General features: G+C 42.9%; 1 protein-coding gene across 1 annotated transcript in view; it reads right to left on the bottom strand.

The window, feature by feature from the left end:
• The window catches only part of PRDX4 (peroxiredoxin 4), a 158,238-nt gene that overhangs the window by 91,982 nt on the left and 52,200 nt on the right, over positions 1–14,056 (bottom strand). Inside the window, exon 3 of the mRNA XM_044072290.1 lies at positions 5,547–5,663. Coding sequence (XP_043928225.1) covers positions 5,547–5,663 — 117 coding nt within the window. The remainder of the gene's footprint in view (positions 1–5,546; positions 5,664–14,056) is intronic.

The following is a 14,056-nucleotide window of genomic DNA, read 5'->3' as shown; positions in this document are numbered from 1 at the left end:
GATGAGGAAAGATATTTACCAAGAGCAAAGAAATGGCTTTAGAAATTAAGGAAGTCTGTTTAGAAACAGCTAAAACCAAAGACCTAGTATGAAGGAAAAGGAAAAGAAAAAGCTACTCAGATTCATAAAAAACTTTATAGTTTTATCTAAATAATATCTGAACTGCCTATGCAAACCCAAGGTATGAAGAATATTCTCTCTGGCAGACTATGAGACAGAAAAAATGAAGGCAAACGAAATGACTGATTAATGGACAACTCAATGACCACCTTGGGCATAAAATAAGGGTTAGTACAAAGACACCTTACCTCTGTGGAAAACTAAGAAAAGAGGAACAGCCATGACAGCCTAAAGTTTAGACACCCTCTTGCCTGAAGGGAGAGGCAAAAGAACAGTCTTCCAAGTACAATGTTTCAAGGAAGCTGAAGCAGCAGGATCAAAAGGAGCCAGAGTCAATTTTTTAAAAGAGTAAAAGTGAGGTCCCCGGAAGCCAGAATAGGCTTCCTGGGAAGCCTGATATGAAGGACGCCTTTTAGAAATTGCTTGATCTGAACTAAAGGCCAGAGGAAGAGTTAAGGGCAGACTAGCAGAAATTGGGTGAGCTGTAACTGAAGAGTATGCCAACTCAGCATGGAGCTGATCACACAAATAAGAGAAAATGAGAGGAACCTCCAAAGACTGGTGCCTCTCATGCCATCAGTATCCCCTAACAGAATATTTTTCCCCTGTTTGGACAAATATGACTTCCTGGTAGTGAGCTTCCTGGCCACCTACAAGACTCTTAAGCACATCCTCAGACAAGAGGTGCCTAAAAGGAATCAAAACCCTATCACACACAGCATCAGTTAAAGACTGGACAAGTAAGGACTGATAAGAGACCCCTTTGTCTTGTCTGAGAAGGTCCATCCATTGAGCTAACATGCGGTGATTGCCCCTGGTCAAGTGAGAAAGAAGGGGGAACCAATGCAGAGTGGGCCAAAAGGGAATCACTAACAAGATTTTGGGAACAGTCCTGCCTGATCTTGTGCACGACTCCTGGTCTCAAAGGAAGGGAAAGAAGGTATATGGAAACATCCCCTTACAAGAAAAAGGCAGGACGACCACTTTTCAAGTCAGAGGACTTGGGACTCTAGAACAGGAAAGAGGAAGTTGTCTGATCAGAGGAGAGACAAAAAGATCTGAGGAATACCCTAACAATGGACAATGTCCAGGAATACATCTGTGAAGAATCCCCTCAAGCTTGTGTGCTGGACCTATTAGAGTCTGCCACTAGACTGTGTTGTGAGGGAATGTAAACAGCCTGAAGAGTCTTTTGATACTAGACAGCTAGATCCCAGACTGAAGTGCTAGTCTGCAAAGAAGGTAAGACCTTGTACCCCCTCGACATGTACCCCCCTTGACTGCTGACATACTACATCACTCTTGTATTACCCATAAACAATTGAGGGGACCGCAAAAAGAGGGAATGGAAAGCTTGAAGAGCTAGAAGCAGAGCCCTCATCTCCTCTAGACTGAAGTGGTCTTAGCTCTGAAGAGGAGATCAGAGACCCTGACCCTTGAAAGAGCAGAAGGAACCCCTACCCTGCATCTGACCTCGGGTAGGGACTGGAACCTGAAAAGGAAGCCCTGGGTTGACAGAAAATTGATGGATAAACCATTGAAATTTGAACTTGAGACAAGGAAGGAAGGCGACTGAAGTCCAGGAGGTGGCCATGTTGGAGCCAAAATGACCTGAGGTACCACTGTAGTTTTTCCATGTGCAGTCTGGCCAGAGGGAGCATGGGAATGGTGGAAGCCATGAACCTGCGGAGCCTAAGAAAATCCCTGGCAGTGACTGAAGCAAGATAAAGGGTAGACTGAAGAGAGTTAAAGACAGATGCTTGCATGGGAATGGTCTGGATCCTGCAACCAAGGAAAACATAATCCTGAGAAGGGGTCAGAGCTAATTTCTGAAAGTTCATGGTGAACCCTAGAGTCCGCAACAGGGAAATTGTAAACTGGAGATCCTGAAGTAGAGCATCAGGGGAAGAGTCTTGAAAGAGCAGATCGTCCAAATAAGGAAAGACCTGAACTTCTCAACCTGCAAAAAACAATGAGTTGAGCAAGGCATTTGAATACCCTTGGGCAGTACAGTGGCCAAAGGGCAAAGCAGAGAACTGAAAATGTAAGAAATAAACAGAGAAACAAACATTTCCTGAAAAAGGACTGGATGAGGATATGAAGGTAGACATCCTGGAGGTCCAGAGAGACCAAAAAAGGCCTGGAGAAGAGGAAAAAAGTCTGAAAAAACATCCAAAATGAAAGAATCTCGAGAAAGGTGTTGAGCTGGAAAAGGTCCATAATCGGTCTCCAAGTGCCCTCCCTTTTGTGAGCCAAAAGGTTTCTGGAATAAAACTCCCTCTCTACTTGGGCAGGGGCTATGATTTGAATGATGTCCTGGATCCAAACCCCCTCTCTGCTTGGGCAGGGGGCACAATTTGAGTGATGCCCTAGATCCAAACAGAATGCAGCACCTCTGGAAAACAAGGAAGTTGATTATGAGGAGGCTGAGGGATGCCCAAAAAGGGAGGAAAGGATTTTCAAACCATGAAATATCCCTGACAGATAGCGTACAGAACCCAAGGGTCTGTTATATTTAACCAATTTGGAAGAGACAGGAAAAGACAGAGGGATAAAGGAATACTGCCCAGGGAAAGGGAAAACCAACTGTCAAAAGGAATCCAGCTCATCCTGTAAAGTAGGTTTCTGGGAAGTAGACATTTGAGCAGACGTAGCAAGACACACGGGTCTGGAATCCTTTTTTTTTCCTTTGGGTGGACAGCGAGACTGCCTGCACACAAAAGTAGATTTGGAGAGGCAATTCCTGTGAAACTTAGGAACAGGAGAAACAAAAATATGTTTCAACTCCTTCAGTGCTCTAGCCTTATCCTGGAGACTTAAAGTTAAGCAGCAGTAGCACCAACAATTTTTATTACCCAAAGTATCCATAGTTTGACCTTAATGCCATTAGGCAAAGTCTGACAAAGCCAAGAGTAACACCTCACAACAAAACAAAATGCAGCAGCCTTGGAGGAAGCATCAGCTGCATTTAATATTGCGGCAGGCAAGTTCAGAGGCAGAACCCAACAGGGAAGGGAAGAAGATTTCCCCGCAAGAGTCAGGAAGGTTGGAAACCACTTGAGAAGCCACAGAAAGGTGGGCCAAAACATAACTAGTCACATGAGTCTGGTAGATAATGGCCCTAAAAGATAAAGTGTCAGCAGTACAAACCTTTTTGCCCAGCCTCTACACAGGCCTACTATCCTCGTTTGAAGAAAGCAACTTAGTAGAGGGCAACAGCTTGGAGGGCTTGTCAGAAGAGAGAGACTACAGAAGGATCAGCAGAAGGGCATTTATAAAGAAATTCACATTCAGGTCTGTCAGGTTTCTTGGGAGCAGGGGCCTCAGAGACTTCAATGCAATCCCACTTAAGGATTCCATCATAAGGGTAACACTGTCCTCAAAGTAGAGATCTAAAAGGGGAATCTGGACTGACAGAATAGTCTTCCTCCAAGTCATAGTCCAAGGAGGGGGCGGGGGTAGGGATTTGAGAGGAGCAAGCTTAGGACTCTTTTCCTGAATCCTGAGCCTCATCAAAACAGTCCCATTCACTAGGTCTTCTAAGAGAAGTGGAAGACTGGGGTGGTGGGGGCAGGCAGAGACATCCCCTGAGGAGGTTTCAAAGCCATTAAAGTAATAAACAATCCCAAAGTAAAATCCTGCCCTTCACATCGGGGAGCCTTAACTGCAGGGGAAATATGTCTGGTTTTCAGTTTCTTTTTCTGTGGGACATCTTCACAAAACACTCTGGGTGGGTCAGACCTTTGCAGACACTCAATAAGCATAGTAGGGATCTCCTCAAAGATCTGTGGAATCTCCCTCAGTTCCTTGATATAATCAGCACAGGTCCCCTTCAATGTCTGTAGCAGATGTTTGCCAATGACAGGGGTCCAGGCAAAGGAATCCAAAGCAGTCACCAGCTGATCCTCTGGGCTTTCACTAGCCCCAACAGAGACGTCCAGCCTTCTTCTTGGGGTTGACGGCTGACCCTTGGGTTAGCACCTTGAGCCAACAGCTTAAGACATTGGTTTTCAAGGTAAATAGATAAGAGGGACAGACTACTATATAGGGTCTTGGGGACAAAAGCTTGGCAGACAGAACACTGAATGTTCGTGGGAAGCACCCAAACAGAAGAGACACTGGTCGTGATAGTCTTTATGGGGAATTTACCTCCCACACTGACATCTTTCCTTTCTTGGATGACATGAACCTAACTAGCACTAAATAAAAAGATAGATAAGGAGAAACCCCAATGGGGCACTTATTTGAAATGTGGTTTGGTAACCAGCACAGCAAAAAGGTGTTTAGACCGACGTTCAACAACAGTGTTAGGACTGGGGGCAAAGAAGTTCTGAGTGTGTGTCCTTATGTTAAATTTATATCCTACACCTTGTAAGGGTGAAGTACGGCACCTGCAAGTACTAAAGGCTTTGGTATACTGGCCAGATGTTGGGCTATCCTTGTCATGAGATCCCTTCAGTTATGAATAATGCAACAGTGATATGGAGGGACATTTCAAAAGACTCATGGCTGATAAACAGATACAAAAGAAACTTTCAAGGTATCCATAAGTTTAGTGTGAAATACATGCTGAGGCAACAAATTTTGAAGAGCTAAATGAATTCACAAGTAGGGACATCAGCAGAATCTTGGGACATACGAGATGAAAACAGGAAAGCATGGATGGGACACATGACAAATGCCTGCAATATTCATCAATCGAAACCAGCAAACCAGGGGCCTGAAAATAAATAGTTGGTAAAAACTCGAGACAAAATTAAAGAAAGTGGTATGTAGTAGATGCACAAATAGTTGTACCTTATATCAACTGTGAAGGTACATGAAAGTGGAGGTGGCAAAAACAGATGGGAGAGACTGGTGGAAAAAAACAGCAGAAGCTGGACTGCAAAGGAAGCAACCAGGCTAGAGAAAAGCTATATACCACAGCTGTCAAAAACAAACCATGGCACAGTTATTAGTTATGGATTCACAGTGCCAGTTATTTTGCAGATGTTCCTTCTGTGCAGTGTGTGCACATCTTCCTGGAGACCACATGAATTTTTACAAATCAATTTTCTCCCACATCCCAGACACATGCTGCGGTGAACTGGCAATCCTACATACTGCCCACCTGCCTGTAGGCAGATGTGGTGTGTGTGTGTGTGTGTGTGTGTGTGTGTGTGTGTGTGTGTGTGTGTGTGTGTGTGTGTGTGTACGTACTGGGGAGGGCTGCCGTTTACACAACCTGCCTTAACCTAGGACCTTGGAGGAGACTTACACGGCACTTAATGAAGTAAAAAAGCAACATCCTTTACTTGGCCCATGGGTTCTACCTCAGTTCACACGAATAAATGTAAAGCATAAAAAGCTACACGCAGTAACCACTTCATTTTTCATAAAATAATTTCTTGTTCAAATACTTACCATGCCAAGTGCCAAATACTTACCATGACAAGTGCGTGAACTGTGAATCAACAGAACAAGCCACCACTTCTGTATTTATGGCTCTGAACTCTTCAATTCTGTCACTGAAAGCAATGATCTCCGTTGGGCAGACAAATGTACTTAAAACAGAACAAAAACATCAAATTATCATCTATGGTTATCTATTACACTAACTGCTCCCTCTAGGAGGGTGCAGACAAGCGCAGCTTTAGGCTACGTTTTGTTTAAACTACGTCTCCTTGTTATACATTTGCATAACATACATCCACATGAGTACAGTACATCAGGTATATTAAAGAAATACATTAAACAAGGCACTAAAACGATATTACACTGTCAGAGAGAAAGACAGAGCCTTGTTATGTACACAGGACAGCTCATCAGCTATGAGAGCAACAGTAAGCACTAGTCAAACTACATGTCTCTGCATGGTATGCCTTATGTTTAAAGAAGTCAAGTCTCCAGATGCATGTTTAAAGAAGTCAAGTCTCCAGATGCCAGTCGCACTACTCAGCTACGCATTGAAAAAAAGCAATAATAATGATAATCATAATAATAACGATGACCATCATAATAATAACAGAAAAAAAACTTTCTTGGTGGGTTAATAACTAGGCTTAGCCTTCAATCACAATTATGTCCTTTACACTTGTACTTGTTCCATGACATAATTTTTCTCTGTGACTAGATATGCAAGCCTAATCTCTGAACAAGTCCATGTCCAACAAATCAAGAAATGCTGAAAAATGCACACACACTAAAGTAAAATGCAGGTATACACCTGCTCTCCTTACAAGGCAAGAAAATGGACAAAAGTTCTATCCACAATAGACAGAGATACAAGTAGGACACTAGACACCACACAAAAATGCTGGTTTAAATAGGAAGCCTCCATCCCAGATAGGTCAATGACTGGGTTAAACTCGCCAACAATTAAATTGTCGTCAGAGGACATTGTGAAGGACAAGATTAGAAGCCTAACCACAGAACTAATAACGGAAAAAGAACAGTTGTAAGCTCCTACTCTAAATGTTACTATACCCAACTACAACAACATTTAGTTTAAAAGAATAATTATCCACAGTACTGCCATTCATCGAATTTCACCATCACTTACTATTTAAGTATCTAGACGCCCTCCTCAAAATAATTCTCTCCGAGCTCTTCTGTAAATAAATCCTAAATGATTAAACTGAGATATACAAACCAATTTCCTGTCTCCTACTTACTTTAAAGGGATGGCCTTTGCATATTGTAATTAAAGACCCAACTAATCTTGCAATCCTTAATACAATTCCTTTTTCTAAATGAATGAAAAGTACATCATTCCTGGCTACATTCCCAAAGTTATGGAACAAACCTCAATAGGAAATTAGATGCTCATAAAATCTACAAGCTTTTAAAAGGAAGCTCACTGCACACATGGATAATGTTTTTACTCAATATAACTTCGTTCCTAATGACTTCAATTATGAGCCTGTGAAAAAAGCTCAGTATTGAAACTACATAAATGAGAATTTTAAACAAACATTTTTAAAGCTGGCATTTTTAACTACATTTTTGCAGGGCTGCTCTGCCTCCCTGCATCCTACCTTGCGAGGCTTCACCCTCTACACATCCCTGCCTCTATATATACACCACTCTGGGGTCTCACTGCACCTCAGGGTAACAGCAAATCACAGTTGAAAATGTGATTGAAATTCCACACACACTGCACAATCAGCCTTACAATTTCAAGGTGGACCCTTCAAAAATAGTATGAACTAAAACAGTTACCTACAGTTTGATAAAAAAAAGATAAGATCACAATCCACTTAGCAGTGGTTGGTTGGTGACTGCAAGCCTTCCATTGTGGACTGAAGATAAACAGCTGTTCAGTCTTCAAAAACTCAAGCACCCACTTCAGGTAAGACCCAAGCTGGAAGTGAGCACCCAAACTGGGAAGGGCACCATCTCCAAACATCTACCCAATAAAGAATGGAAGACATGAATGGATTAGATAAGGCATAATTTGTAAACCTTCAGACAAACACATGAGTGTCCAAAGTAAAACCCAGCAACTGTGAAATACCAGACATGGTTCCTTAGACATAATGGCTTGAAGCTCAAAGAACTGAGGCAAAGGCCACCAGGAAGACCATTATCCAAAACACAACTTCAATGTTATGGAACCAACTGGTACAAACAGGCAAGCCTGTCATCTCATTTCTGAAGTTCAAATTCCACGAAAAGGGTTCATCAATAATGGGAGGAGATTCAGCATTCCATAAGGGAGTTGCTGAAATCAACTGCTGCCAGATCACAATCCTGCCTTTGTCAAGGTCACTATAGGCAGCAATGGCTAATAAACAATTTGACCATGTAATACTGGAAGCCTAAAATCAGTAGGGGTCTTATTAGAATCAAGGCAGTTTTCATGCTATTCAAAAAGCCAGAACCTGAAATCATACCCTTGTCACCCACAAGGGAGATGAGGAAAAGAGCTGCTCCTTCCCCACATTTTTTCAAAGAAGTGGGGAATCACAGGAAACAGACAAGGAAGATTTCCAATATATCTATCAGTAGACAGAGAAAGCAATCACCATGACTAACCCCTTGTACTGCCGCATTCAGGAGAACACTATAGTCTAAGTAGTGAATAGGCTGAACTTCAAAATGTTCCGCTTTTAAGAAGTTCCAAATCGGACACTATTCAAGCACCAGCATCTCAAAGAGGACTGAAAAAATCTCAGCAAATCCACCAGGAATATCCTTGAAGTACAGAAAGATGGTCCATCTAAGGCTAAAATGATCGACACACATACCTCTCAACCGCAAAATAATGGGGTTCCATGAATTTTCATGTAGCCCTCTCAACCGCAAAATAATGGGGTTCCATGAATTTTCATGTAGCCCCTTCAATTCCAGATTTCTTTAATTTTATTTACAATGTTAAAGTACGGCTGATGTCATCACATCGCCAGTGTATCCTGCAAGGTCAACCACATGCAGAGGCATGCGTGAGGACATCAACTTTGTGACGCAATGCCTGACTGCCTGTCGAACTCTCGCACCTGCAGATGTGGTCTTCAGTAGCTGGCCTAGAGCTTTCCTGCGGCAAGAGTTTGTCTTTTATCATGTTAACTCATTTTTTAAGGTAATTACCATTGAATTTTTCATAGGTAGGTACTAGGCTATCGGCCCAAGGGCCTAAGCCAGCCTAGCCAACAGGGTTCCCTGGCTTACGCCACTCAAGTTAATTTCCTGTGCCCCTGTCGAGCAGAGCCACAGAAGTGATCCCCAGGTTGTATTTCCTATTTCCCACACTCTCAAGACTTTTCTTGAAGAGTGCTAATGAGGAACTTGCTTGACATAGATAGGTAGATTGTTCCAGAGTATAGTATAGAAGTCTCTGGGACAGGAATCTATTCCTCCAGCCTCTCCGGTTTATTGTGGTAAACAAGGTTTAGGTCCCTAGAGTGTGTAGCTTGGAGGGATTGGGATTTCTTAAGGTGTAGCATGTCTCCAATAGCTCTGGGTTTAACATAGCTTTATATGTTAGGAAGAAATCTCCTTGGAGTAGGTGATATGCTAGAGTAAACTTAGAGTTTGAGACGTCAGTGTAGGGCATCTGAGGCCAGTAATCCTCTTTGTGAGGTACTTCTGTGGTCTTTCCAGCTGCTGCAGATGTCTTCAGGTACATTCCAAAAAGGGCGCTGTACTCTAGAATGGGTCTATGAGTGCAGAGTAGATGGGAACAATGATTTTTTTTTCCTGGATAAGAACCCTTTTGTGATTAGGTGTGCCAAATAGAAGGACTTCTTTGATAATCACATTGCCACAGTAGTCGGGGAGAGACTACGGTCCACCTGGGTCCCAAGGTCTCATCACACATTCAGCGTCAAGTAGATTGCAGTTTATGTGGTAGTTCATGGGTACAGAGTTTTTACCAAAGGGGATGACAATGCACTTTTTGGCATTGAGCTTGAGGCCATGCCTCTGACACCAGGCATCCGTCTCAGTGAGGCCCTTCTGTAGGATGTCCACATCATTTGGGGACTCTACTATAGCTCCTTGTTTGCAGTCATCTGTGAACTTCATTAGCCAGAAGCAATCTGTGTTAGCCTGCACTTCAGAAAAGTAGATACCAAACAGGAGAGGTCCCAGGACTGAACCCTGTGGTACTCTACTTGTCACTGGTTTGAAGTCAGAATTGGAGTCTGCAACTTTTACAATGTGGGTTCCGTCAGTGAGCCAGTTGGCAACCCATCTTGTGACGTAGGGATTTATACCTAGTTTAGTGGGTTCAGCTACAATTCCAGAATGGGGGATGATACTGAAAGCCTTAGTGAGGTCAAGATCCTTACCCTCGTCTACATCTTTGGTGACTGCCTCAAAGAAGTTGATCAGGTTCAGCAGGCATGATTTGCCTTTCACAAACCCGAACTGTGTGGGCCCAGAGTTTGGAGGTTACCAATGTCTTTGTTTAGGAGTTCCATGATGATACATTCCATGGCCTTGCAGACCAGGCTTAAAGGGCGATAGCTCCCAGGATCAGTGGTAGCTCCCCCTTTGTGGAATGGGATAACTGTTGCTGTGTGCCAATCAGTGGGCGCAAAGCCTGATGTGAGACTATGATTGAACAGTTCATTTTGAAGTTTGTGTAAAACACAGCCTGGGATGTTGTCCGGTCCCCATAGATGCTGGTTTTAGAGAGTGCAGCTTTTACCTGCATATATGCGATTACAGGGACTTTGCATTCTTCCTGTATAGATATGGGCCCTTTAGGGGGTGAGAGGGGGGTAAAGTTAGCACTGAACCTATCTGCCAGGATGCTGGCAATATCAGTTGGTTCTGTAATTTTCATGCCATTGTACTGTAACTCAGAGCAGATCTGGGTGTTGCCATTGAGATTCTTCACATAGCAACAGAATGTTTTGTGACTGCCCTTACAATCAGCGCCGATTTTGTTTTCGCAGTTATCTTTGAAGGATCTTATAAGGGATCTCAGCTTCTTACTGAGGCTGACCAGGCAGCTCCTCCACTCATAGGATTTTACTCTCTTTTGCAAAAGTTTCTTCCTTCTGTTGTAGAGTTTGTTTATGGCAGGGGACCACCAGATTGGCTTCCTTTTTTTGGAGGATAGCATCTAGGCTCTGTTTGGGATAGCACGATCCATGCACTCGTGCAAGTGCTTAAAGTGCATTTGTGTAGGATTCAGCAGTCATAACTGTATTGCCCATCTGCATGGGTGTCATGAAGTTAGCCACTTCTGTCTTAAGAAGCAGGACGTTTGCTTTGGAGAAGTGTTTTACCATGGTTTCCTTAATGGTGGGTGGGGGCAGGAAGTGGATATCTAGGGTGATTAGCTTATGGTCGGATCTGACCAACGAGGAGTTTATTTCAAGTGTGGAACACCGGTCACTCATGTTGGTAATGACTAGGTCTGGGATATTGTTGCCTTTGGTGGGGGTGTGGAGAAGTTAATCCAGGGCATTGGAATTTATGAATTCTATAAAGTGTTGAGCGAAGGAGTTGGTACACAGGTAGTTTTCCCAGTTAATGGTGGGGTAGCTGAAATTGCCCATTATTAGGGCATTTGGTTGAACCCTAATATTTTCCAGTGCATCAAGAAAAGGAGTGGGAATCCTGCGGCATGGTGTGGAGAATCTGTAGCAAGCTACAATTTGGATTGCAGTTTTGCCCAGAGTTGTTGCATAACCTCGGATGCATTATGCTGAGCAACTAGCCTAGAGAGGTGGATATCCTTAATGAATATGGACATACCTCCGCCTTTGGTGTTCTGGTCCAGGTTAGATGGCCGAAAAGTGTGGCATGAGTTATAGCCTGGTAATGCAGGGGTGCTCTCTAGAGCCTTGAGCCAGGTCTCAGTCACTGCACAGATATCGATGTTCTCCATTTTAAGGAGTGCTATTACATTATCGGAGTAAAGTCAAAACAACAGACGTGTGAGGATGCTTAGTGTGTGGTTATTTGTTGGTTGGAATGAAACACAGCTGCAGCATCAGTGCAGGGGATGTGATGTGATTTGTAAGAATTCTAAGTTGCTTAGTTAATGGCAAGTGAACAAGAAAAGTACCAAAGAAGCATAAGGGGGCTTTCACAGATCACAGAACATTATCAGCAGTACATGTATTCATCTTTCAGATAAATTATGGGATACTTGAGGGGCAGTTGGTTCCTGTTCACGTGTTAGGCTTGCTTCCTGACGTGGTACATAATTCTTAGTGTTGACTTTTACAGTCTCAAAAACTTGTTTCTAGTTTATGTACAAGTTTCTTGATTCGGGGGCAAAACATTGTGAAGACTAGGTAGTTGCTTAAGAACTGGTAATGTCTCCAGTAAATGGCCTGCATTCTGCATGTTGAATTTTTCAGTTTGTAGAGAAATCTAGATACAAGTACTTTGCAGTTATCTCTCTAATTGGAAAAGGTGTGCCCTGAAGGATGTAGCACTGGTAAATGGAACATTTTCTTAAGTTTAATTAGATTATGTATATTTGTTAAACAATACATTTAATGGGCTAGAACGCTGATCTTTGACAAATTAATCGGGATCTGTCCGATGTGGAAAAATACAGCTGCAAGAACCGTATATTATAAATGGCAGTGTGTCAAGTTATCAGTATTGTGTTTTCGTGGAGGAATACATTTAGTCCCTCAGCAGTGATAACAGTGCACTGTGCATATGAGCAGAAGACCTCCATACCTCTAAACTCTTCCTGATTTTCAGGGCTGTCCCAGACTTTGACTCACATTTTAGCTTTGTCCCTCTTAAATATTGTGACTTTATTGGAGAAAAGGTGGTGAATTACACTATACCATAACATTCCATCTGTGTTGTTGATCTTCATCTATTCTTGACTTGTGGGTGTATGGTTCCTATCCTCAGAACCAATCGGGCCGATATATAGCTCGATTCAGCCAAAAAACTGAGCCGCTAGTCTACACACAATGCCCCTCTCCAAATTACCTCAGATAGAGTTTGCAATCATACTGAAGAAGGCACACTCGCTCCAGTCAAAAACCTTGTCTAAGGTATCCCTAACAATAAAAACCTAAGACAGGATGTTGCACCACCAGAAATCCAAAGGTGGGGGCAGGCGGGAGGGAAGCAAGAATAGATGAAGATCAGCAACACAGATGGAACTTTATGGTATGACAACTTCGTTATCTGATGTTGTCAATCTTAGTCTATTCTTGACTTGTGGGACAGAATCCCCAGCTATCTTATATCCTGGGTGGCCCTATGGAAGAATATTCCCAAGAGCCACAGAACAAAAGGAGGCGCTCCTCCTGGAGACCATGTCCAATATGTAATGAGTAAAAAGTATGTGGCTTAGTTCAAGTGGCAGCTGCACAAATATCCGACATAGAAGCTTTAGAATGAAAAGCAGCTGAAGTTGCCACACATCTGGTAGAATGTGCCTTCACTGGCCTAAGGAGACAAGGTTTCTTTCATGTAAACGAAGGAAATTCAATCCCTTATCCATCTAGATAGCACTTGCAAGGGACATAAATAACTGTTCTGTCTATGCTGTTTAGTTCAATCCAGATAGAAACATAATTGCCTGTGCACACCCACAAGGTGCAGGCAGTATTCGCCTTTATTAGAAAAATTTGGGAAAAATACAGGCAAGTCTACGGATTTATTAATATTGGTCCCCGAAATCAGTTTAGGAAGAAAGGTCGGGTTTGTTCTGAGTGATACTATCTCTTTGTGAAAAATTAATTAAGGAGCTTTAAAACACAGAGCCTATAATTCGGAGACTCATCTCGCCAAAGTAACAGCTATGAGAAGCAATGTTTTCCAAGAAAGAAACCCAGGTAGCTGCAGGTTCAACGGGGGTAACGTAAAAGATTGTAGTACAATAGCCAAGTCCCACAGCAGTAGCAGATCCTTGAAAGGGGCTTTAAAAACGATTGTGCCTTCAAGAAAAAGCCTACAAAGCCTGTGGGAGATTTAAGGGTGGTCACAGATACCGTTAAGGAAATCTGAAATGGCTGCTAAAATAAAGGAGCTTCTGCTTCTACAATTAAGGTTATCAAAAATCGTAGCCAGAAAGAGTAAAGCTTTTTCTACTGGCGTTAAAAAGGGATCCAGACAATTAGCAAAAGGACAAATAGAAAACCTCCTCCATTTACTACTGTAGAGATTCCTGGTGGATGGTTTATGGGATGCCAACAAAATGTGTTGTACAGGAAAATTAATTTCATTATGCCTGGCAACTAAAGGAATTGGAGAAAAGTACAGTTTTGTATCTACCATAAATGTAGATGCCCGATAGGCATGCATCTGCAGTCCTTACAAATGGGTTGTCCTGTCGTCAGGCAGCCCTTCGGTCGGCCGGATTCCAAAGTCTGGGTCTGGCCTCGGCTGGTGTCGCACTTCACCCGACGTCATAGCTGCAGTTCTTCGGGTATAAAGGCATCAGCCGGCGCCATTTTCCTCAGTGTTTCTTGCCCCAGATGCCAGGTGCCCTCTAGGAAGGCTAAATTTGGATAAATGCAAA

Source organism: Protopterus annectens, chromosome 5.part0, assembly GCF_019279795.1.
Source record: "Protopterus annectens isolate FY-2018-M chromosome 5.part0, PAN1.0, whole genome shotgun sequence".
In the NCBI taxonomy this organism is placed as follows: Eukaryota; Metazoa; Chordata; order Ceratodontiformes; family Protopteridae; genus Protopterus; species Protopterus annectens.
The sequence above is the reverse complement of the archived record's forward strand: the minus strand, read 5'-3'. Positions and strand labels throughout refer to the sequence as shown.